This window comes from Ornithodoros turicata, chromosome 1 (genome assembly GCF_037126465.1).
Source record: "Ornithodoros turicata isolate Travis chromosome 1, ASM3712646v1, whole genome shotgun sequence".
Classification (NCBI taxonomy): Eukaryota; Metazoa; Arthropoda; class Arachnida; order Ixodida; family Argasidae; genus Ornithodoros; species Ornithodoros turicata.
This window is the reverse complement of record NC_088201.1, coordinates 215718999-215745045: the sequence shown is the minus strand read 5'-3', so window position 1 is coordinate 215745045 and position 26047 is coordinate 215718999. Positions and strand designations below refer to the sequence as shown.

Below are 26047 nucleotides of genomic sequence, written 5' to 3'. Positions count from 1 at the left end.
CTTTTTACAGCTCCAGGAGATAGCTGCGCCTGCAAGAGTGACGACGTACCCGCTGAAAGATTTTCTATCTGTTCTGTCTCCTGCCCAGTCAGAGTCGCAGAAAGTTTCGATGCACTTCCCGGTTCCATGGTAAATGAGCGCATGATCCTTTGTCTGCTTTACGTACCGAAGGATATGTTTGATGCCGTTCCAGTGTTCTTCACTTGGACTCTCGTTGAACTGACTTATGTACGAAGTGGCAAAGGCCAAATCCGGTCTCGTTCCTCCGGCAAGGTACAACAATGCTCCAACTGCCTGCCGGTACTTGTATGCCAGCTCTTCTCTTGATCCATTGTTCATGTCCGCCTTTTGATACCTACTTCCAGGATCAAGTGGAGACGACGCCCCCTTTGCATCCGCCATTCCAAACGTCTCCAGGATCTCTTCGACATAAACCATCTGATCGAGCGACAAATTTCCATTATTCTCTCGCTTCAAGCGTATGGATAGAATATGATTGGCTTCGCCTAAATCTTTCGTGTCAAATTTCTGGCTTAATGGTCTCTTGAACTTCAAAATTTCGTCATCAGTTCTTGAGATGATAAGCAGGTCGTCAACCTATACTCCTACGATGAGACATTTGTCTTGACTGACATAGACGCAGGGGTCTGCTTTGCACCTTTTCATGCCCTCTGATTTCAGGAATTCATCCAGGGTGAAGTTCCATTCCCTTCCTGATTGTCGCAATCCATATAGGCTCTTCCTGAGAAGGCATACTTCGTCCTGGCTTCCCTCTGTGAAAGGCTGTGGCTGCTCCATGTAGACTGTCTCTTTTAGAGTTCCATTGAGGTATGCCGCCGTTATGTCCACCTGGTGGATCTTCCAGTCTCTTTCCACTGCTATGGCTAGTAGTGTTCGGATAGACTAGCTTCACTACAGGAGAGAACGTCTCTTTGAAATCTATTCCTTCCACTTTGGAATAGCCACATGCGACCAGACGCGCTTTATATCGTTCCAGTTCACCATTTCCATTATACTTCTTACGAAATACCCATTTGCATTTGACCACTCGTCTATCTTTTGGTCGCGGAACCAGCTCCCACGTCTTGAAGGTTTTTAGGTTGTGCAATTCGGTCTGTATGGCTGCCTTCCATTCTTCTCTATCTGGCGCCGACAGTGCCTCGTCTAGCGTCTTTGGATCTCGGCTGTCCTCCTGCTTAGCCATGTAGGACCCGTGACGAGCCTCTGCCTCAAGTCTGAGTTGTCTCTTGTTTGCCAACCGCTCTGAACGTCTCAGCGTTGAAACTGCATTGATTTCCGCACTGGTGGGTTGCTCCGTGCTTTCCCTTTCATTTGTAGGTGGCGAACTGTCTTCGTCACTGTGATGTCTTTCGTGGATGTCTTGCAGGTCACTTACGATGTCGTCAGCGTCAAGCGTAACAGTGACTTCGCCATTATTGCTCATATCGTCGACACTAGTGCTGGCAGTTTAAAAAACTTTTACGGGAAAATGTCTTCGTCAAAGGTGACGGCTCTACTAACAAAGAAACGATCCTGTTGGCAGTTCCACAGCTTGTACCCTTTGATGCCTTCCGGGTAGCCCAGAAAAATGCACTCTTCGGCTCTTGGGTCCAATTTTCTTCCTCTCTTTCGTCGACTTCGGACACTCCAGGCTCTGCACCCAAACACTTTTAAGTAGTCTAGGGCTACTTCTCCCCCTGTCCACAGAGCTTCTGGTGATTCGCCTTCCAATGCCTTTGAAGGACATTTGTTCCTAATATGACATGCCGTCGTGACTGCGTCCGCCCACAACTCCTTCGTGATGCCAGATTCTATGAGAAGACACCTTGTCATGTCAAGCAAGGTCTGGTTCATTCGCTCAGCAACTCCATTTTGCTCAGGTGTACCAGGGACGGTTAGCTGGCGTCTTATGCCTCGCTTGAGAAGGTACTCCGTGAACTCCTTGCTGGTGTATTCACCTCCGTTATCACAGCGCAATGCTTTCACGGTCGTGCTGTGTTGGTTTTCCACCATGCGCCTGTACTCATCGAATTTTCGGAGCACTTCTGATTTGGTCTTCATCGGATACGTCACAGTGTACCTGGAATAATCGTCGATGAATGTCACGAAATAGTTGGAGCCTCCTTTAGACGTAGGCGTGATTCTGCCAACAACGTCTGAGTGCACCAGCTCCAGAGGCGCAGGAGGTCGAGTTGCTTCACCTCTCGGGAAAGCTCGTCGTCTCAATTTTCCCAGACAACAAGTCTTGCGTCTGTCTACTTCACGGTGGTCTTCGCTTGTACCACATAGCTGTCGGACAGCGTCATGATGAAGATGACCAAGTCGTCGATGCCACAACGTCGGGTCTTTTACCTTCACCAGTTTCGACGCAATCTGCGCCTCTTGAACACGGTATAGCCTTCCTTCACGAGTTGCGGTGAGTATTACTTCGCCAGTGCTCTCGGCAACTGTCGCTGTTCCTTCGCTGAAGGTCACCTGAATCCCCCGCTCCTCAATTCTTCCAACGGAAAGAAGATTGCAGTTCAACTCGGGAACATAGAGAACGTCCTCGAGTGTAATAAATGCACCACCGCATCTCTCTGATAGCTGTATCTGAGCTGTTCCTTTTCCAACGACTTTCACGTACTCTTTACTTGCTGTTTCAACTGCTGAATCGCATGGCTGGATGGCAGTGAGCTTCGCTCGACAGGACGTCATGTGGTCCGTAGCTCCACTGTCCAGGTGCCAAATATTAAGCTGTGAAGGAGACAGGGTACAATTTTGGACACAGAGTGCTTTGTGCACTGCAACCTTGGCTTGTGTTCTACCGCTTTTCTGGTTGTCGGTGTTAACCTCGCTCGGGAACTGGTCACAGTCTTTGGCTATGTGTCCAATTTTTCCACATGCGAAACATCGCACTCTTCTTTTCTGCGTACCTTGACACCTTGGTGATTTGCTTTGCCGCTGTTTGCTGTCATCCTTCCTAGCATAATTCTTAGTGAGGAGAGCCGTTGTCTGACCTTCGTCTTCAGCAGTGCTCTGCTCCTCGTCACGACGGTTTTTTTTCGTTTCTCTTCGATGAGCAGTCTCGTCTTCACAGTTTTAGTTGTCAACGTCTGTTCATCCTGTTCTAGGTTTAAGATGAGCGTCTCGTAGGTTTCAGGAAGTCCCATCAGCATCACCAGAGCCACTTCTCTATCTGTGAAGGCGTAGCCTGCATGTGACAGCTTCCGGTGCAGCTCTATAAGTCTTCCTAGATAATCCTTCACTTGCTCATTCGCCTTCATTTTCACGTCAGTTGAAAAAAATCTCATCAGTTGAAGAATGTGGAGGAGTCCAAACTTCGAGTGCATATCATGCAGCGTGTTCCAGGCTGCTTTCGCTGTAGGGCTTTCACCGATATCATCCAAGTAGTTGTCTTCCACAACAAGGAATAGAAAGGTGAGCGCCTTTCTGTTGTTCTTCTTCTCTTGCTCACTCATCTCTCTTCCCGTGTAGCCAGGGTCAATTGCTTCCCAGCACCCCTTCTGTACAAGGGCGGCTCGTACACGTATAGCCCATGGGTGGTAGTTGTCGGACGACAACTTGGGAAGTTTAAACTCGTCAGAGATAGACATGTCGCAGCACAAAAAAAATTGTGGACGTACTTCTCGTGAAATGTACGCTCCGTACAAGTGTCCACCGTACTCCGTACCTTTTGCCACAAACTTCTTTCGGCAACGTCACTGTGTTGAGCCCTTTCTGCGTCCTAACTGCTTCAGTGGACTTAGGCACCAACCAACCAGTAGCAAAGTCGATGTTGCTTGAACAAGGCTTCTTCAATGTATGTCGTCGCAGTTGTTGAAAAATGCCAGAAGATTCCACTCGGCGCTTTAGAAACCATAGTCGACGCGTCGTCCTGGGCCCATAACCTGTCAGACGAGTGTATGCAGTGCGACCTGATTCCAAACAACGTCGCGGCTCATGAGCTGCAACAGTTTAATGCGTGCGGTTCTGGAAGAACAAGCTCGCGACAAAAAGTAAAGACGAAAACGAAAACCCAAAATACCAACACACCACAGGTGGCAGTACATTACAACATAAATACTGACACTAACTGCAACACATATTCCAGCGAAGAGGACGTACACACCCCATTTCGATATCCCCTAATCATCCTGAAACAGATGCAGAGTTCCACACATCATATCAGCACACAGATTCAGATTGCAGCTGTGGTTATGCTCACCAATCATGATATCACTGTTTCTGAAGTAGTCGTTTTGTAGCAGTGCGAAACCGTGCAGTGTGGCTGTAGTTTTCATAGGTGAAGCTGGAGATTCAAGTATGACATGTCATCAGTTGTACCAAATAGTATGAAACATCGAAAAGGACACCAAACAGCATGTACATCATACGCGCTCGCAGGTATGCGACGAAAACGCCACTGATCGCACGGAATCATCTACCAGCATGTTGTGGTAGCTGGATAAAATATGCGTAAGTAGCTGTGCCATACACAACAAAGCAAGCAGAAACAAGAAATAAACTAACTGAGTTTCCTACCTGTATTCCATCGTCAGGTTTTCTATTTTAACCCGCACTTGCTTGCCGACGAAAACTGCAGTAGCTGTCTCGACGCGGTCGTAATCGGCGGCGTTTCTCTTCTGGCCTCTTTGGTCCCCGATACGGCTACACTGTCTTCCCAGGGGTTTATCAAGTGCATCGTCACGGCATCTGACCAAACGAAGTGTGTTTTACTGCACGGCAGCTCACTTATTGCTTCCGACGACACTACAGTAGCTGAAGTGGAGTCCGCCATCTTGCTTTTCAGTTGACCCGACCGTGGTTGAGGAGCTCGGTCGAAACTCAACCGTGGTTGTGCAGTCAAGCACGGTTGGCGCTGCAGTGTAACACTCTCAACCACGGTTGAGTTCAACCGTGGTCGACTCAACCGTGGTTGAGAGCGCTAGTGTAACTAGGGTATAAGAGAGCATGCGCTTGCGGTTCGGTCGGTCCCGTGTTTTGGGGGTTACTGGCAAGGCCCTGGTAAGAGAGATTATAGAGGCTCATGCGATTGTAAAGGCCGTAGATAACACTTGTATCAGTAAAGCTTCCATCGCTCTATCAAATATGGAACTTGCATTCTTTGAGAGGGCATTGAGGTGTCGCTGGTGTTCGCTTTCCTGTTGTTTTGTGGGCTTCCTTTTCTTTTTTCTTTTCGCTCCCTGGCTATGCTACTGGGAAATAAAACTTAGTCGAGCGTGTGGCCTTTTCCGCTTCTCGATGTTCCTGTTCCCCGTGTACTATTTGGCGCGCTGTCACGTTGTTTAGTACAATACTGGGGTTAAGTGAACGGACACGGAGGTGTGGAAGAAGTTAGCTTCGTCTATGGAATGCAAGCAGTTGTTGAGTATGCGATGCGCCCTCTTTACATAGCACGTGCTTTCCCCGGTTTGCTCTGAACAGGTGCAGTTCCGACACTGGAAATTCACACATCAGGACGCACGAGCGAAAAATAAAAACCGCGAACATTACCGGTCTTACACCGCTATCACATGGGCTGATTTAGTGCAATTTTCGTGAAGTGCACTCCAACTAAGCGAATGTCACATTCACATCGTGCCCGATACACGGCTTAAGTGTCGGTTAAGCAATGCTGGTAATTACGACAGATGAGAATAAACGGCGGCCAAGATTTCCGGCTTGCACCACAATACGTTCCTCATAATGCATTTCTGTTTTAAATATTTAGAAGCAGCTTCTGCAAATGTTCTTCGAACACTAACACTTTGAACACATCACATCAGACCACAATTCGAACACATGCCACAACAAAAACGACCACCGCCAGACTCTGCGAGGTTCTGATATGCGGTTAACGCGAGTGATGACATGCTTTTTCGGCACACTGTCACAATGTACCAAGGTAAACATGATGGAAAATACTGGTTTGAAAAGATTGTGATGTCGGTGCCTCTCGCTTTTTCTCAATCATTTTACCTGTGCTACACAGCGTGCCGTCGAGGCTACACACTCGGTCAGCCGAAAAGAAGCTAAGAGAGTTTGGGGAGCTCACTAAATCGTTGGCGTACATTCTACCTAGTGTCACTAAAACATGTCTTGTGACTACAGACGAATGACACTCAGTGCAATTGTTCAAAGTGACATATCATTCCGTTTGACCGGGGCATTTATCATCGGGCGATGCCTCTTCCCTTCTTTCGCGTTCCCCTGGCTTTGCCTCAAGGAAATTGCCCAATCATAAACGATTGTTCCTATAGGAGCGAATGTTTTGCACCTGCTCGGCCAATGCAACATTCAACGGCTGACACAATTCTGTCAACGGAACAGCTGTCATTATCCGGGGCAGAACTTTCACCAAGCTTTGGATATGGAAAGCGAGAAGCAGAGATCGAAAAACGTGACACACCGAGAACGTGTGTAAATCATCTTTCAGTGTCCCTGGTTCTCGGTTGACTCCATGAGTCAGCTTTCCTGCACTGAATCCCTTGTACAGTAAGGTAGATAATTGACTGGCGGTGGGTAACCAATACACCTCCGATGAGTTTATGGTGCGTTCCTCAAGTTCCTCATAGTACTAATACATCGATTCTTGTCGGAGGCGTCTCACTGAAGGCAATTTTTTAAAAGGACGCTTCATTCTAACATCACTGCATATCATATTTGTCTAAGCTAAACAGCGGTGCGATAGAGGTGGCATTTTGAGGTTGAGGAGCACACAATGCGAAGAGCACAACACGAGACCCTTCGAATCTTCGAGTCTTGCGTTGTCCCCTTCGCTCGCTGTGTTTCTCAAACTCAAGGAAATGTTACCACATGGAGGACCATAGAGGTATTGCTGGCACAACCTGCCGTCGACACAATTGCCAATGCTATGCCGAAAACCATTTCCTTTTTTTTTTTTGTATATCGACTCACGCCAAACAGTAATCGTGTTAGTCTAGATGACAGGCAACTTAGACGATGAAGGTAAACATCGGAGTTCCTGCATTTATCGCTTCGTTTATGGTCACGAAGCCGGCCATTAAGGCAGCGGAAAGTCAGTTGTACATACATCGCCCTACAGGAGAAAGGGTGTAGAGTAGACGGCATCCTTGTATTGCGGCATATACCGGGTGTTTCGCGAAGGTCCCCAGGCTGAATAGCTCGTAAACAGTTGACGTCATCGATGAAATTTCGGAGTCGAGAAAAGAAGAGTCGTGATAGGGACATGCATACACTCACTACTTAAAGGGACGGTCTCGTACACCCTGGCCTATCCACAAAGCGTACCATTCGATTCCTCATATCTGAAAACGTAATACTGTGAATTCGCTCGTCCAGAATCGCCACGGTTATTAAATAAACGAATTAAGTTGATAAGAACAGCGCTAGCACATTGCGATTTCTGTTGGCAACAGCGATATCCGCTACGATGGCAGACCGCTTATTGGATGAACAAATCGTCTGCTCTCGCGCCTTCTTGCAGCGGTGAGAGCAGACGACTTCCAAAAGGTGCTCGAGGATCACGGCGACGGCAATAAACTTGCTGCATGTAGTCTGGTCAAACGAAAGACGCGTTTTGTAAAATGTGGCCGAACAACAATGTCAATACGTCTCGCATCTTCATTTCGAGCGGCAGTTTACGTGGATGACTCCACCTAATAAAGGCAGTTGACGCTTATTTACTAACTTGTCTCGTATCGTTCGGTATTTTGAGCACTTCTAGTTCGTCTTACCTGCGAAAAGAATATTCCGTACGGAAGTGGTGAAAACGTAACCCGGGTGTATAACAACTCTTTTGTCGACGACAATGTGACGAAAGTGGATATAGAAAAGCACCTGTTGGGAGTCACACACTCGAAACATCTTCAACAAAAGGTCTGATTGTCACACGCGCGTGCGTGTACTCCGCACGTTTCGTTCACGATGCATATGAGGTAAAGAGACGTTCTGCGGGCACGATATGTATGGGACGGCGCCGGACGCAACTCGAACTAAAAGATGTCGGCCGTCACGCAGTCAACTGTTAGCGGCAACGGTGTCCAAAGAACTGGATACGCGCAGTATTGAAATGTAGGTATTACTTTGTTGATAATAGCCAAAAGTGATGTGTACAGAAATTGTCGGCACCGCACGCAACGGCAGTCCCGCGTACCTCGGAAGGAAGTGCTTGATCCAGCAGGCTACATCAGTTTGTTTTGCATATAGCCTCTCTAAGGTATTATCCCTACCGGAGCAGTATATCGCCAAACTATGCTCAATAATGTTGTCTTGTACCCCTTCAGTAGCTGACACTAACTGATGAGAGTGGCACTCCTTTCTGTGCCAGAATCAACACCTATTAATGGGTCACAAATATAACAACTCAAATTCGCAGGTTTCACAGCTCTATTTAATTTTTCCCTGCACATTGCTGATGTGAGAAAAGTATTGCATAATATAAATATGTAAGTTATATCCACAAATCAGTGTTGTGATTATATGATGTTCAAGCAACAAAGGACAAGACAACCTTGTTGACAGGACAGGACGACAGGTTGCTCAGAGCTTGCTGCTTGAACATCATTATGACTACCCGATACCAACAACCCAATTTTAACACAATTGGTCAGTCCTGTGGATGTACATTACAATAAGGGACAATAAAAGATGACTACATAAACACTCAACTTCCGCAAACTTTATATTCAACGTGCTGGACATGTTAGTCTGCAACCCCTGATATCGAATCAAAATGTGAGCCAGTATGGGCAACAATAAGCCAGACGACATGTAAACATGTTGCAAACCGCTGTTCCATCTTCCAAATTTGTCATGGATGTCTAGGTATTTTTGATATTTTTGAAAGTTTTTAAACATTTCCAAATCTTTTATATTCAACGTGCTGGACATCTTAGTGTGCAACCCCTGACACAATCAAAATATGAGCCAGTATGGGCTCATGAACACACCGGTGTAACATGAGCAACAATAAGCCAGACGACATGTAAACATGTTGCAAACCGCTGTTCCATCTTACAAATTTGTCATGTACGTCCAGGTATTTTTGATATTTTTGAAAGATTTTAAACATTTCCAAATCTTTTATATTCAACGTGCTGGACATCTTAGTGTGCAACCCCTGACACAATCAAAATATGAGCCAGTATGGGCTCATGAACACACCGGTGTAACATGAGCAACAATAAGCCAGATGACATGTAAACATGTTGCAAACCGCTGCTCCATCTTACAAATTTGTCATGTACATCCAGGTATTTTTGATATTTTTGAAAGTTTTTAAACATTTCCAAATCTTTTATATTCAACGTGCTGGACATCTTAGTGTGCAACCCCTGACACAATCAAAATCTGAGCCAGTATGGGCTCACGAACACACCGGTGTAACATGAGCAACAATAAGCCAGACGACATGTAAACATGTTGCAAACCGCTGTTCCATCTTACAAATTTGTGATGGACATCTAGGTATTTTTGATATTTTTGAAAGTTTTGAAACATTTCCAAATCTTTTATATTCAACGTGCTGGACATCTTAGTGTGCAACCCCTGATATCGAATGAAAATGTGAGCCAGTATGGGCTCATGAACACACCGGTGTAACATTAGCAAAAATAAGACTAACGACATGTCGACAGGTTGCAAACCGCTGTTCCATGTTACAAATTTGTCATGCACGTCTAGGTATTTTTCATATTTTTTAAACATTTACACATCTTTCATATTCAACGTGCTGGGCATCTTAGTGTGCAACCCCTGACACAATCAAAATCTGAGCCAGTATGGGCTCACGAACACACCGGTGTAACATGAGCAACAATAAGCCAGAGGACATGTAAACATGTTGCAAACCGCTGTTCCATCTTACAAATTTGTCATGTACGTCCAGGTATTTTTGATATTTTTGAAAGTTTTTAAACATTTCCAAATCTTTTATATTCAACGTGCTGGACATCTTAGTGTGCAACCCCTGACACAATCAAAATCTGAGCCAGTATGGGCTCACAAACACACCGGTGTAACATGAGCAACAATAAGCCAGACGACATGTAAACATGTTGCAAACCGCTGTTCCATCTTACAAATTTGTGATGGACATCTAGGTATTTTTGATATTTTTGAAAGTTTTGAAACATTTCCAAATCTTTTATATTCAACGTGCTGGACATCTTAGTGTGCAACCCCTGATATCGAATCAAAATGTGAGCCAGTATGGGCTCATGAACACACCGGTGTAACATGAGCAACAATAAGCCAGAGGACATGTAAACATGTTGCAAACTGCTGTTCCATGTTACAAATTTGTCATGTACGTCCAGGTATTTTTGATATTTTTGAAAGTATTTAAACATTTCCAAATCTTTTATATTCAACGTGCTGGACATCTTAGTGTGCAACCCCTGACACAATCAAAATCTGAGCCAGTATGGGCTAACGAACACACCACTGTAACATGAGCAACAATAAGCCAGACGACATGTAAACATCTTGCAAACCGCTGTTCCATCTTACAAATTTGTGATGGACATCTAGGTATTTTTGATATTTTTGAAAGTTTTGAAACATTTCCAAATCTTTTATATTCAACGTGCTGGACATCTTAGTGTGCAACCCCTGATATCGAATCAAAATGTGAGCCAGTATGGGCTCATGAACACACCGGTGTAACATTAGCAAAAATAAGACTAACGACATGTCGACAAGTTGCAAACCGCTGTTCCATGTTACAAATTTGTCATGCACGTCTAGGTATTTTTCATATTTTTTAAACATTTACACATCTTTCATATTCAACGTGCTGGGCATCTTAGTGTGCAACCCCTGACACAATCAAAATCTGAGCCAGTATGGGCTCACGAACGCACCGGTGTAACATGAGCAACAATAAGCCAGAGGACATGTAAACATGTTGCAAACCGCTGTTCCATCTTACAAATTTGTCATGTACGTCCAGGTATTTTTGATATTTTTGAAAGTATTTAAACATTTCCAAATCTTTTATATTCAACGTGCTGGACATCTTAGTGTGCAACCCCTGACACAATCAAAATCTGAGCCAGTATGGGCTCACGAACACACCAGTGTAACATGAGCAACAATAAGCCAGACGACATGTAAACATCTTGCAAACCGCTGTTCCATCTTACAAATTTGTCATGTACGTCCAGGTATTTTTGATATTTTTGAAAGTTTTTAAACATTTCCAAATCTTTTATATTCAACGTGCTAGACATCTTAGTGTGCAACCCCTGACACAATCAAAATCTGAGCCAGTATGGGCTAACGAACATACCACTGTAACATGAGCAACAATAAGCCAGACGACATGTAAACATGTTGCAAACCGCTGTTCCATCTTACAAATTTGTGATGGACATCTAGGTATTTTTGATATTTTTGAAAGTTTTGAAACGTTTCCAAATCTTTTATATTCAACGTGCTGGACATCTTAGTGTGCAACCCCTGATATCGAATCAAAATGTGAGCCAGTATGGGCTCATGAACACACCGGTGTAACATTAGCAAAAATAAGACTGACGACATGTCGACAAGTTGCAAACTGCTGTTCCATGTTACAAATTTGTCATGCACGTCTAGGTATTTTTCATATTTCTTAAACATTCAATGTGCTGGGCATCTTAGTGTGCAACCCCTGACACAATCAAAATCTGAGGAAGTATGGGCTCACGAACACACCTGTTGTAACATGAGCAACAATAAGCCAGACGACATGTAAACATGTTGCAAACCGCTGTTCCATCTTACAAATTTGTGATGGACATCCAGGTATTTTTGATATTTTTGAAAGTTTTTAAACATTTCCAAGTCTTTTATATTCAACATGCTGGACATCTTAGTGTGCAACCCCTGACACAATCAAAATCTGAGCCATGGGCTCATGAACACACCGCCATAACGCATTAGCAAAAATACGGCTGATCCATCTTGCACATTCGTAATGCACGTCTAGGTATTTTTGATATGAAATACTATAATCATCCATGATGATAAGAGCTTATTCGATGCAGAAGCATGGTCTTTGATGCAGATATGTTGGATGGTCCTGAAAAGGGCTTTTTTTTTTCATAGGCCAGGGGTAATTGAAGACGTTGAAGTAGATCAGCTTATCCTTGATTTTGTCATTTGCTCCAGGTGTAATGACATGAATGGAAAGCCTTCACTTATCACTTTGACAACCTCCTGCCGCTTGCGGGAATGGATAGAGAGAGCAGCTTTCTTCAGCAGTCTATCCAAGTTCTGATACATACATGACCAAATCTGAAATTTTGCATAACGTACCATGAAACACACATTTTTATATGCAAATAAAAAGCTGCGCAACAAAAACAAACCTTACAACACCTTTCAGGAGAATACAACACCATGTGTACGTGACTGATCGAAACAGGTTCCGGATTGTGCGCACAACACACATGCTGGTATTGGCGAGCAGTGGCTACACACACACCTGCAATGTTTGGACAATTTAGAATGGTGTCACGATCAAGCGGAACATATATACGCAAAAAAGTGCGCTTTTATGGATGAGTCTTACCCGCGTCAATCGATTCCCGATCATCCACTACTTTTACTGGCTAACCACTTTGATGTTGCAAAGGGTCAGTAGCTAAAGGTTCATCGACGTCCCCGGTTCTTCAATCGATCGGCGCCGATGAGCTCATCTTCACCGCTTAGTGACAGGGACCCGTCACTATCGCTAAATTTGCTATCAGACATTACGACGTCGCGCGTGGCAACTTTCAAGCGCAAAGCACATACACCTCCGACTGTATTGTGCATTGCGCTTCGGTCGCCCAATGGGCGAGCTGCCACCATAAATACCATAACCACGTCACATTTGACGTTGCATGAGAGGGAGTTGAATCCAGCTGAGACTTCCGTCGTCTGCTGTCACGGCATATTCCTTCAAATTTCTCGAAAACCACTTCGTTGTTCTGGTTGAAACTTCGCGACTGTATTTCTGTAGCACTCTTGAATATAATTTCAGCTAAGTTTCGGAATCGCCCGATCTGTACGAGACCGGCAAACATCCTAATTTTAAGTTTACTTTGCACGCTTTCAAGATCACTGTCAAAAAACAAGCACGTCACGTCGATAACGAACGCCCAACATACCAAAGCGTATCTTGCTGCTATTCCTAATCTTTCGTCGTCCCCTTGTTATGAACTGATCAGATGAACACGACATTGACAGCCGGATAGCTGATTGAAATAGCACATTGGTGCACTACACCGCGCAGGAAAAATGTAGACCGAATCGGATAAGTTGTTCGAAAAAATCACTGAGCGTCGACGCGTTTTTCTTCTTTGATTTTTTTTTCGCTGAAGGTCCCCATACATAAAACAGATATACCGTAGATGTGTGAAGTAAGGTTGAAAAATTGGGATGTGCATTTTATTAGTGAGCGTATGCAAATGAGCCGCTCACTACTCAGTTCACGGCCGATGTCGCAATGTTTACCAAAAAGAAAGGTCCTCGATGGCGCCACCTGTTTACGAATCATTCAGCCAGAGGACCTTCGTGAAACACCTCGTAGAGCAGGCGCATTCCTGCTGCCCCTGACGATAGGTGCTCTCGTTTTTTTTTTGCACAGCCTAGGGGCGCGTATTTGGCTGGTATCGTACGCCCTGATGCATCTAGGGTAATCACCATCATCATAATCATTATCATGATCAAGTCAATTTTTTTCCCTCAAACAGTAGGACAAGTAACACAATCACTCAACAAGTAGGATGCATCCTAGTTCATAACTTCGGGACATATTCATTTTGTTCAGTTTGGGGTCCGGTGAACCCCACGAAGTGGACTCAATCAAGTCTCTTCGAATCCATCTGCTTAAAAAATAGAGTTCTATAGCTTTGCAGCAAGCTCTATCATGAAGGTAACCTCTCCCACAATGTGAGAAACATAGCTTCTGTCTACACATTCCCACCATAAGCAACGCAGTACGTACATCTATTTCGCACTTACCGTATTAAGCTGGCTTTGTGCATATATCACGAATTGTTCCTTCGATATCGCGCTGTAGCTGCGATCACCGACGAAGAGGACTGTGATGGGACGCGTTTCAGCCAGTTTAGTCAGTTCTTCGTCGGTCAGGGGACGGCTTGTAGCTGTAATTGAATATAAAAGCATCACTGGCACTCAGCTAATATTTAGGTGTTACTATAGCTCCTATTTGTTTGTCATGTTGCATATTTCGCATGTCAAGAGGGCAGAGTGCTAAAGATTCACCCGAAAATATGTTTTCTACAGCGTAAGGCACGTCTCGGAAAAATATTGCTAACGGCTATTACGAAGCTGAAACATCTTTCTTGTTAGGTGCAAGCACAACGATGCAACCATTGCTATGCGAGGCTTACATGCCTGGAAAACGCGGATTGGGCACGACCGAGATGACGGTTAAGTCCGCCTCGTGAAATGAATTCAATGGGAACTCTGTGGGGCCAACGTGCAGAAACAGTTGTACAGCAGCACAGCATTTGTACTCTTCCGCCATTGGTGCAGGATTCGTTCTGAGGCAAATGATTTTTCATGACCAGAAGTGAATTAGGCGTTTGATTGAAATTTCGTATGGGTTCATTGATGGATTATAAAATTGGATGGAACGGATTGCAGCTAACCTGTATCAATTTCTATTGCCAAGTAGTAATTTTCAGTTCATTCACTTTTTGCCGTCGTATGATCAAATGATCGGTATGTTTTGCGTCTAAAGGCGCATAACGATTGTAGTGGTGCTAGCCGGCCATACTGAATCGTGCGCGTTCCGAACCCGCGCACGTCAAGAGAGAGAGAGAGAGAGATCATAGGTTTAGACGGCAAACGCCAAAGAGCGCCATCTCTTCAAAGTAGCAATCTCGACCGACTCCCTCAACAACCTTCTCCAAACATTATTTTCTTTACAAAGTACCCTGGTTTCATGAAAAACAGCTTTGCAAATGTTACATTCACGAAGGTGCAGAATGAGTTCACTTGATGCAAGACCCATGTTTTTACTATTGAGACAGTGTTCCCGTAGATGGTCATTCAAACAACGACCGGTTTGACCTACATAACAAAAAACACATTCCAAGGGAATGGAGTATACAACTGATTGATTGCAGGGAACAAACAGTTTACGATGTTTCATGGGGCAACCTGCGCAAACAGAAGAGAAAGGCGTTAACCTACTAAGTTGAAAGGCATTAGGAAAAAACCATCTTGATACCAAAACTTTTTGCCACATCATATATGTTGTGCGACACGGAGTGGTGGTAGGGAATAACGGCAAACTGATCAAACGCGGAACAAAGTTTAGGGTGAAATATTTTCCGAAATAAAAAATGGCTCTAGACGAAATAATACAATCATCGAACCCCGCGCAGAACACACAATGCGCACACTGCGCAGATAGTCATTCCTTGCACAAACTTGTTAACAACTGTCGTTATGATTCCCTAGCAGTTAAATTCCTTCTCAATAATCACAGACCTGACATGCCTCTTCCGGTTGTTGTTAGTGAGCCGAGGCATGGCAGAGATGTGTATCAGATTCCCTTCAACGCGCACTAAAAACGCTACCTTATCCAGGTTCCCTGTCTCTCAAACACTCTATGGAGTTAATTGATTCCCTCAACGAATTCCACGGTAACTTAACCTGTTTTCCCTTGATATTAAAGATCTTTATTACTCGATGAAAGTGCCGCTTCTCTTTGAACGGGTTGAACTTAATTGAAAACAACATCATTAGCTTCCAGTGTTCTGCTAGTATGTCTGTTCACGATTTCTTGGCTGTCCTTCGGATCTATTTATCCTCCACCGTCATCGATTGGGAGAATGATCCCTACATTCAATCTAAACGCGTTTACATTCGTTCGTTGGTTTCGCCGGTTTTGGTTGAAATTCATTTAAATGTTCTCGACAACGCTATTCGCTCTTTTATTTCTCGAATTGGTGCGGGGCATGTTAATGGTCCTTAGGTATGTTAATGACATCATTGTGTTTTTTATTGTAATGTGGCTTCTACTGAGAGCTTAGTTACCACCCTTACTTCGTTTGCCCCTGAACTTACTTTCTCTGTTGAACATCCTTCGGGGGGGGGAAGCTCAGGTTTCTTGACTTGACTTTGTTTACCCTTACGGGTTTATGTTGGTGTTGTGGTAGGGAACATGGAAATTGTAACATCTGGCATTATTTCTTCCCTGTTAAATGCTTCTGTCGTCAAAAGTTGCATCCACCATATTAAGTTTGGTTTGTCACGGCAGTGTTTTAGGTTACGTTGAGCGGGGTTCGATGATTCTACTATTTCGTCTAGAGCCATTTTGTCATTTCGGAAATTATTTCACCCGAAGCGGAGATGAGAAAAGGCTCTTCGCCAGTCTCAAGCTTCACTCAAGTCCATGACCTTCCACAAGGCCATGACTGATTTTCCCAAGCCAACGAACATTCCTCAATTTCGTCGCTTACGTGGCTTGAACTTTCACCGTCTGTTCATTGCTAATGTGCCGCCACCATTCAGCCACTCACGGACATGCTCCGCTACAACCCAAAGCCGCCGTCCAGCGTCCCTTGGTCGCAGTCCGCTGTCGGCGCCTTTGCAGATATCAAGCAGGCCTATGCTTGACTTAGCATAGACTTTGCTGTGCTAGTCCATCCCACTACGCACCAAGCCGCGTCATTGTAGATGCATCTAGCACCGCTGTGGGCGCAGCTTTGCAGCAGCATATGGACGGCGCATGGCACCCTGTAGCGTTATTTTCCCACCACCTAAACGACGCGCAAACTCGATACAGTGTCTGTGGTCGAGAGCTTTTGGCCATATATGCAGCAGTCCGTAATTCCTGATACTTCCTGGAAGGCCGCATATTTCGTGTTTTAACGGATCATAAGCCCCTCGCATGCCTGTTTCGTATCAACCGCACCGACTACTTCGCACGCGAAGTCCGGCATCTGGCAAACATTTCCGAATTCACGACGGATATACGTCATGTGCACGGTGTGGACATCAGTGCTGCGGATGCCCTCTCGTGCATCCAATTCATTTCTGCGCCGGGCCCAAGTCGGCGACTCCGAACTGAAACAATATTTAGCCACGCTAGACATGTCACTGGTGCTGCGCGAGGTCGCCATTCCTGCCCCACAGACGACTGTCATTTGTGATACCAGCACATGCGGTAATCGACCCTTCGTTCCAGCAAATTTGAGCCGGCCCGGCGACGCACGGCCTTGGCGCCATCTTGGCGTGCGCGCTACCGGAAAGCTTCTGACACAGCGTTACATCTGGCCGTGCATGAATAAAAATGTTTAGCGCTGGGATAAGACCTGCATTCCTTGTCAGCGCGTGTAGGTCGGTCGCCACACTGGAACTCCACTTCAGCCGTGTCTGCCACATCGCGCCCGGTCCGATGATGTCCATATGGACATCGTCGGTCCCCTCCCACCATTTTAAGGATACCGATACATCCTAACCTGTGTAGAGCGATTTAGAGGTACCTCGAAGCAGTGCCGCTGACTGAGATCAGCGCCCAATCACTCACTGAGGCTTTTGTCGCATCATGGAGCGCGCGTTTGGATGTGGCTCCATCGTGACCACCGACAGTTTCAGTGCTCTCTCTTCACGGCTCAAACGCAGCTGCTCGGAACTCGCCACATTCACACGACTGCCTACCACCCTATGGCGAATGGGCTAGTCGAACGACTGGAGCGTCTGCTGAAGGTGACACTCACTGGCCGCGCTGTCCCCGCGCACTGGAGCCAACACTTCCCTCCGCATTGCTGGGCATCAGAGCCTCCAAAAAAGAATACCTTAGCTGTAGTTGTGCGGAGTTGGTGCACGGTCCCCCCTCTGCCTCCGAGGTGATTTTCTCACATCGAGGCCCGCTGAGCCCTATCATCATCGAGGCGCCGAGCCACGTACATTGACAAGCTCCATGACTTGTTCCGGTCCATCGTCCCGGTTTCGCCGCGCATGCCGACACGGCACACCGTTTTCGTCAGCCAGGACCTCAAGAACGCTTCGCACGTATTCATCAGGACCGACCACGCAAAGACATACCTTATACGCCGCACTATTCTGGACCGTACCTGCTGCTCTTCCGCTCCCCGAAGATCGTCGTCGTCAGCCTTAGTTGCGAACACGACACAGTAGCCCTGGATCACGTGAAGCCAGCGTACGTCTCCACCGTCATCCCCTCTAACACGTACTCTGAACTTCCCATTCCTTCAGCCACACTGAAGCTCGAGGCCTACACAGCCAGAAAGACTGACATGGTCCCTTTCTTCTGACAGTCTCCAGCCGGACGGCGCTCTAGATGGGGGAGCCCTGTAGCGCCCTCTGTGGACGCCATCAAGATGACGACGACGCAATAAACGTGCACAGCACAGTAGAGCACGTGGTGCACAGCACAGACCGATGTTCCTTGTTATTTGCTAGGTACCCACAGACAGTGTCACAAAGGACACTCTCAGACTGAACAAAGGTACTCTCAGATATACAAAGAGGCTCTGAGCATTATATTCGGTGTAAGAGTTCTTCGAAATTTAGTAGCGTAGGAGTTTCCTCCAAGTGATAGATCACAGGCCTTTGATCTCAATATTTGCACCAGAGAAGAACATTCCTATACTAGCCGCTGCCAGAAAGCAACGTTATGCTGTGTATCTGCAAGGGTTTCAGTACAGCATCAAACACTACAATAGAAAACTGCATGGCAAAGCAAATGCCTTCTCGCTTCTTCCCCGCTCCAGTGAAGAACTTCCACAACTGGATCAGGCTGAATTGTTTCAACTACAATACGTTTGCAGCATATCTGAGACCTACAAAGAAATTGCCTGAGCACAAGAAGGACCGGGCACTGCAAGAACTGAGCCGTGAACTCAAAACTGGCGTAAACAAAGCCAAGAAGCGGAACTGGGGTGGTGAAGAGTCCACGCTGCAACATGACTGCATCCTTCAAGCACACAGTGTGTTAAGTCCAAAGACCTGTGGCAGCGGGGTCCTCATGGAACTGCACGAAGGGCGCTTCGGAATATCACGAATGAAGGCAATCGCTAGAAGTATGGTGTGGTGGCCAGGCATTGATATAGATGCGATGATGAATAGCTGCACGGAGCGCTTACTACACAAGAATACGCTGCCCTTTGTCAGGTACTTCAATGGGAGCAGCCGGAAACAGCATGGCAAAGAGTGCATTTCGACTATGCAGAGTCTATATATAGCGAGTACCTACTCATCTGCGTGGACATTTTTCTTCTTTTTTTTTCAGAGTGTCCGGAAGCGTTTTGAACACAGTCAACAAGCACAAGCAAGGCTATACAGTTGCTTCCTGAAGTGTTCAGCAGGTATAGCTTTCCAGGAGCACTAGTGACAACGGGCCCCAGTTCAAATCGAAGGAATTCGAAGGTTTTCTGAGAAGAATGGGTATCAAACACAAAGTCACAGCCCCGTTTCACCCAGCAACAAATGGGAAAGCAGGGATACACGTTCAGACTATCAAGCTGGGACTATGCAGTCACATGCCTTACGGGCTGTTTCCAGGACTTGGTTATGCAGAATCGAAGGACGCCAACTGCGGCTACGGAGAAGTCGCCTGTAGGATTGTTTCTTGGCAGAGAAATCCGCACACTGGTAGACCTGCTCAAGCCTATGAGGGTTACTAAAAACTGTGCAGCGAAGAGACGAGATATGACAAAGGCGAGAAGGTAGTGGTATGCTGCTATGGCCGCGTGACTGTCGGGGTAGTGGTCAAGTGCTTGGGCCCCCGTAACGACATGGTGCTAGTAAGTGGTAAAGTTTGGAAACGCAATAATTAAATCGTTCTTGCCAACAGTCCCTACTCCTTTTGTGTAATTTGGTTAACACCAATAAAAGAACACAAGAAAACTCATGCGGCACTGACATCATAGCCGTCGCGAGTGGGGCAGCGCACGAGAGGTCACGTGCTTACAGTGGCCAATGGGAACTAATCAACTCTGAGCTCTGTGGGGCCAGCTCTTTGGTCGATATGTCTTCGAGGGCTTCTATCTGGCTAAGCACGACCTGAAGAAAAATAATTCTTTTTTCCTTATTATTCAGTATGTAATGAACCGCATCCATGAAAGTGTCCCAACTCATTTCATCCCAAGCGCATCAGCACGGTTTCATGGCTTTTCGATGGACAATGGAACGAAAGGAGATTGCAAATTCAGTAAACATGACAATGGCGATCTCAGTGTTCATCGGGAGCCGAAATCTCCATGACGTCAGCTGCCACCCCGTGTCGCGTCTTCCGGTCATCCAAAACAAAGCCATCAAATGCGTTTCTCTGGAGTGTCTGACTGACAACGTGGATATTTAGGGTAATTGATTTTTCCATGTTACTTTGGCATTATGAAAGATGGTATTCTTTCTTCATGCTTAAAATTCAATCTTAAAATTTCCATCATGTAAATACTCGAGAATACGGAGCACCAAGGGACAGACACAACACCAAGTCTCCCATCGTCTTCCCTATATATAGTGTCGGGGTTTTACATTATGAATAATTTTCAATGAGCATGTTGCTTCTTAGCCATTTTTTCATTGTCTTAGAATTCGGAATATTTTCTCTTATCCCTACATACACAAATGTTTCACTTGATGTTGATACTTACTGGTTGTGGTGGTTGTGGTCGTTGTGGTGGTTGTCCTACGTGTCAGTTTTGGCGTCGTTGTATCCTCTAAGGTTCATTTGGGATTAAATTTTGGACGTCAGTATTGTCTCTGATCCTTAACTCGGCAAACTTTCCAGTTGGTGTTAATACTTACGTGTCGTGGTGGATGTGCCATGTGTGACCTGTGGTGTCGCCGACGGGATTCGATTGTGGATGTCTCCTGTATCTGTTAAGACGAGCAAAAATCAGGACTTGGAGGAAACGAATGGGAACTGTTGCAAAATAAACGTCGTCGCTAATTTTGAGTTCGAAACAGATAACGGTCTGATCCGTCACAAAATTTGCCACGACGGACGAAATGTTGTTCGGGAAACCTTATTTTCGCTAACACGCCTATCAGCACGTCAGAAAGCTAGTCGCTGAAATGAAGAGAAATTAGTAGAGGAACGCTTTCAGCAGATGAGATTCAGCAGACACATCAGGGACAAACGGTGTATCACCTGCATGATTCTTCGGATCTCTGCTGTGCATTCTCTGGACGCATTTTCTGCACTTACGCACAGCCGCATCGTGGTTATGACTGTGATACCTGGAGCACAAGCCAGTAAGGCTGCACTCTTCAGCACAAAAGCGGGCATAGAAAAATGCTCGTTAGCTAGATAATGATACTAACTCGGCAGTCGGAAGACACCAATACATCTTGCTCTCTGAAATTTGGCTTTGGCATAAATACGCTACAGGGAGGTAAGGAGGGCACATTATTTCACATTTAACATGCACATACTGGTTGAGGAAGATACTATTTCCAATGTTCCTACCTTGCTTGAGGATCATCCAGGCTCTTACGGCGACGACGAGGATAACCATTGCAAGAAGAATTAATACACAGGCCAACACTGGGCCTCTGGAAACGACATAAGCAACAAAAAAACGTTGACATGCAAAATCGAAATTTAGTGGGAGATGCTCTCTATTTGTTGAGTTCTGACTGCCGCAGTGGCATGGAATAGCAGATTTTTTTCCTTCACTGTTAGAAGAAAAGGTATAGAGGAGGTAAAACGAAGGTATAAACCAGGACTAAACTACCATATTTATACCTCATCACCAACGCCTATACCCCGTTAAAACCATGTGGGAGGTATAAATCGCCGAGGCTATACCTTCCACGCCAGTTGAGGGTATAATAAGGTACTTCTGTCTTGCGTTTATACCTTCGGTATTTTGTATACCTTTAGATATGAACCTGTGGTAACCACATTAATTTGTGGTGGAGACAGTACCATCTCAGCTAAGCAGTAATTTAATTAAGAAACACAGTCAGTAATACAGTTGCATCGTAATTAATAGGGGGAATTGTTTATAGCAGCGTGGCTATTTGTTGCTGAAATGACGAAATCTATGCGCCCTCACTCATACAGTTGCTCGCCGTGCGAAGGCGCCCCACATTTTGCGATGTATTATACCAGTATCTGTTCTCCGCCAAATCCTCCCACGTTGCTTCTTGCGTGGCGAGTAATCTGCATGAGCTCTCCTCTACATTTTACACCTGCACTTTGTGAATATGAGTTTGTGGGTACGTTTGTGTGCGTGCGTGTGTGTCCAGGTATTTCCCTTCTCTCCTTCCTTCTCACGGTAGTTGTTGATATTAAAGCACTTGTGGCTCAATATTATTTTGTTCTAATTTTTTTACGAGCTGGATCAGGAAAGTGCCACTCTTATCTAGTGCTGAAATACATCGAATATTCCACTTTTCGAAGATTACACCCTGGGTTTGAAAATATACCTTCAAGGGGATATATGTTTATACCATGAGGTGCAAATAATATACCTTCAGGCAGGTATAAAGTCACTATACCCCGAAGGAGCTACAGCATTTATACCTCAAAAGGTATGCGCCCTAGGACAAGCCGTTTATACCGTAAAAGGTATAAATATTTCTAACAGTGTTGTGCATTCTCTTTCGACGGTCAAAGTAGCGATACCTAATTCGCAGTAATACACGTATGTCTATGGTCTGTCAGATGGCATTCTAGCAATGCAACCGCGACTGTTGCACCAGTAGGACTAGCTGTGCGAAAACTATCGAAATTAGCCTTAGCTCGATTTCACGGAACGCTTCCAGACATTATTCGCGAGCGTTATATATCAGAGAGATCAGATATACCAGAGACATATCATATATGTATGTCAGAAAACCTCACACGTGGTGTCTGCAGGAAAAACACGGGTCGGATTCGATTAGGTTTGATTTTATTTTTGCGACGGACCTTGCACAGATCGACGATCTACAGACTAACGCATTGCAGCAGCTGTGCACGATCATGCCGGCTTACAAGCTTCAGTGGTGAAAGAGGGTATCGACATTGCCTTTCCTAAGCTATTTCCGTTCGCCCCAACATAGTTCATATTATTCGTGACCTTCGTTGCCTTCCTATTTTATGTTATCATGGAATGCGCCAAGTAACCATTAAAGGAAAGTTACTCACCAACATACTCGACATGGTCCCAGTCAACACACATTGTTGGTAGAATGCAGAATTAACGTTGAATATTGCTGAACAATGTAGAACGCAAAATGCGGACATTGGTTCCGCGCTCATTTTACGTAGTCAATTCCGCATGTCAAATGTTTAACGTGAATATAACGTGGATTTGTTGCAGACAAATTAACAGTAGATTATCGTACTTGAAAACAGCGTCGATAACTGTAATGGAAAGCCACAGGAGGACAGACGTCGAATATACAACGTCGCTTTTGCGAAAATTTTGCCTTATACCTTTAGCAAAAAGCAGGCTCAAACAATGCGGATCTGCCGCACAAACCGTTGAACAGCGCTTTACCAAGTTTGCGTGATTCTGCTACTGTTAACATTGCAAGAGATCGTACAAAGAAAATATGAATATGGTAGTAATAGTCCAGAAGATAAACACGAGGGCTATAGCAAATTCAAGTCAACACCTATGCCATATGTATTTTGGGTAATAAAGTGATTCTATTCCCCACTTTCGTGCGAAATTATTTTTATACTAGACTTGGGATGTCTACAGGGATATTCAAAGTGTTAAGGGGATATACTAAAATAGATGTAAAATTACACTGAACGTGTAATTTTTATCGTCATGACAGCGTTGGAGGAACGTTGTAAAGCGCTGTTTATTTTATGCTCTCATGTCGTACAATGTGGTACGTTGTATTCACATATAAACTGCATTTCATATACGTTAAATTTACGTTGATCGGCACTTGCTAAATTAACGTGTTTTCGAGCGAACATTTGACATGATTTCACGTTCGCTGTCATCGCCGGTTCAACATTCATTTTGTTGATATCCAACGTTTTTTCTACGTCGAATTTACAATACTGTGTTGACTGTAGTAATACAATCACGTGTACGGCATGATACGCAGCAGAAAGTCTACTTTTTCTTTACTGGTTCAGCAATACACTGCATTTTGTTAATTTTATTTTTGGAGGGGTCATCTAAGGCAGCATAGAGTCAACAAAGTGCCATCGAGGTGCCATCCTGGTGTCTATACCAGTTATCACTCTGTTCTCAAGGGTGGTGGGGGATCTATTTTCACAGGAAAAGTCAGCCGGGGGAAAAGACGTCTTGCTGTTCCTTATTAAATAATTCGTTAGTGTGTATTCCTGGGGCAGTTAAGAGTCAGGCGATGTGGGGTCCGAGGTCAAAAGTGTCTCGCCGTCACACACGCGATGTCACAGACTGCTGAAGAGACCGGTATCAGGAAGGTAGTGGAGAAGCACCACGGTTACACCACTGCTCCGCGTGCCAATTAGTGTTGCGAGAGTATCCGAGGCTGGTCAGGCGAGACTTGAGCTTGTCGCGAAAGGACTTGGAACGGCGGCAGTCGAGAAGCAGGTGACGAATATCTGACTCAACGATTCATGTAGAAAATAAGGGTATGGCTTGCTGGTTCATTTTGAACAGCGGTGACTGACTGCGGTTGACATTGAGGCGGAGGAGATGTGTGACAGATTCTTCCCTCCTTGAGACACGACCGCAGAGAGTGTATTCAATTGTTGCGTGAATGAACCTCACTAGTGTGTTCTTAAGGGGATCACGCTTTCTAATTGAAAAGTACTTTTCGTAACAATCACCTTTTTACTTCACAAGATGATCGAAAACGCAAAATGAATGAGTAAAATGGCTGCAGAACGGCTGGCTCTTTGGTTTTTGATGGATAAGTTGTATGACTGCAGCATTGCGTTCCGGTTGAGAATTGTTTTGGTCGCAGTTAACATTTATGTGTAATTTCCGTAGGCTTTCATGCATCTGCTTGTGACCGCCATTGAAAGCTCAGATTTTATTGATGCAGGCGTAACACATTCATTTTTACTGGTTATCATAGCTAGCCGAGAAGAATAATTTTTCTTCAATGTAGCCTAGAATGTCTTAAGTACATTCTGTTCATTTTTTGGGGGGAGTGGGCAACCGTATATCTATTATTGCATTTGGTATAAAGGTGACCATACATGTAGAGGAGCTCGCCGTATGCTTGGAAGGTTGAGGCTCACAGCCCTGGCAATCGCTTCGCCGTATTTTGCGAAATGAATAAGGAGTCAAAAACACATGCACTTTTAAACTTTGACAAGCCTACAGTTTAGTGCAGCATCGAGCCTGAAGCATTAAGCAATATCAGACGTCACGCGTTTACCTCAGCAGTATTATGAGCGGACATATTACTTTTCAAAATAATTCATAATGTGCAATAGTGAAATCATGCTATACAACCTGAATTTGTGTTTCTGTTCAGTTTGTGGGGCGCTGGTGTATGTGAATCGTAAGGCTCTGCTGATTCGCCTTTTCAGGCTTGAAAGGAGGGTCGCGTGGCACGGAACATGTGTTGCGTGCCGTTGGGAATGTCACTGCATGTGCTTGAGTTCTCGATTTGATGTCATTTTGTAAATAATACTCACGAGGTTCTAGAATCTGCACTCTCCATCACAAGTGTTAGCTCTTTAAGCTAAACTGCTGGCACCAAAAAATATGGGTGTAACGCTGTTTCTACATTGCAGAATCATAAGACAAATGTGGCCTTCATATTGCATTTGCACTGAACAAACGTGGCTGTGATGCCGTCTCAGTGTTGCAGAAATAGAACGCAAATATTGCCAGCACATTGTATTTGTGTTGGAGAAATATCACTGTAACGCTGTCTCTGCGTTACAGAAACATTACACGAATGTTTCCTCAATATTGTATTTTTGTTGGAGAAATATGGCTGTAATCCTGTCTCAATGTTGCAGCGGCATAACTGAAATGTTGCCTGAATATTGCATTTGTGTTGGGAAGATATGGCTGTAATCATTTCTCAATGTTACAGCTACATAACACAAATGTTGTCTTAATGTTGTATTTGTGTTGGAAAATATGGCTATAACGCTGCCTGAATGTTGCAGCAAGATAACAAAAATGCTGCCTTAATAGTGTAA

General features: G+C 44.9%; 1 protein-coding gene across 1 annotated transcript in view; it reads right to left on the bottom strand.

Moving 5' to 3' along the window:
* The window catches only part of LOC135376491 (ELMO domain-containing protein C-like), a 37403-nt gene extending 11739 nt beyond the window's left edge, over nt 1-25664 (bottom strand). The window contains exons 1-4 of the mRNA XM_064609003.1: nt 21410-25664; nt 20746-20817; nt 20592-20657; nt 13957-14099 (exon numbers count right to left, since the gene is read on the bottom strand). Coding sequence (XP_064465073.1) covers nt 13957-14099; nt 20592-20657; nt 20746-20817; nt 21410-21458 — 330 coding nt within the window. The 5' untranslated portion in view covers nt 21459-25664. The remainder of the gene's footprint in view (nt 1-13956; nt 14100-20591; nt 20658-20745; nt 20818-21409) is intronic.
* Nucleotides 25665-26047: the final 383 nt, after the last annotated feature.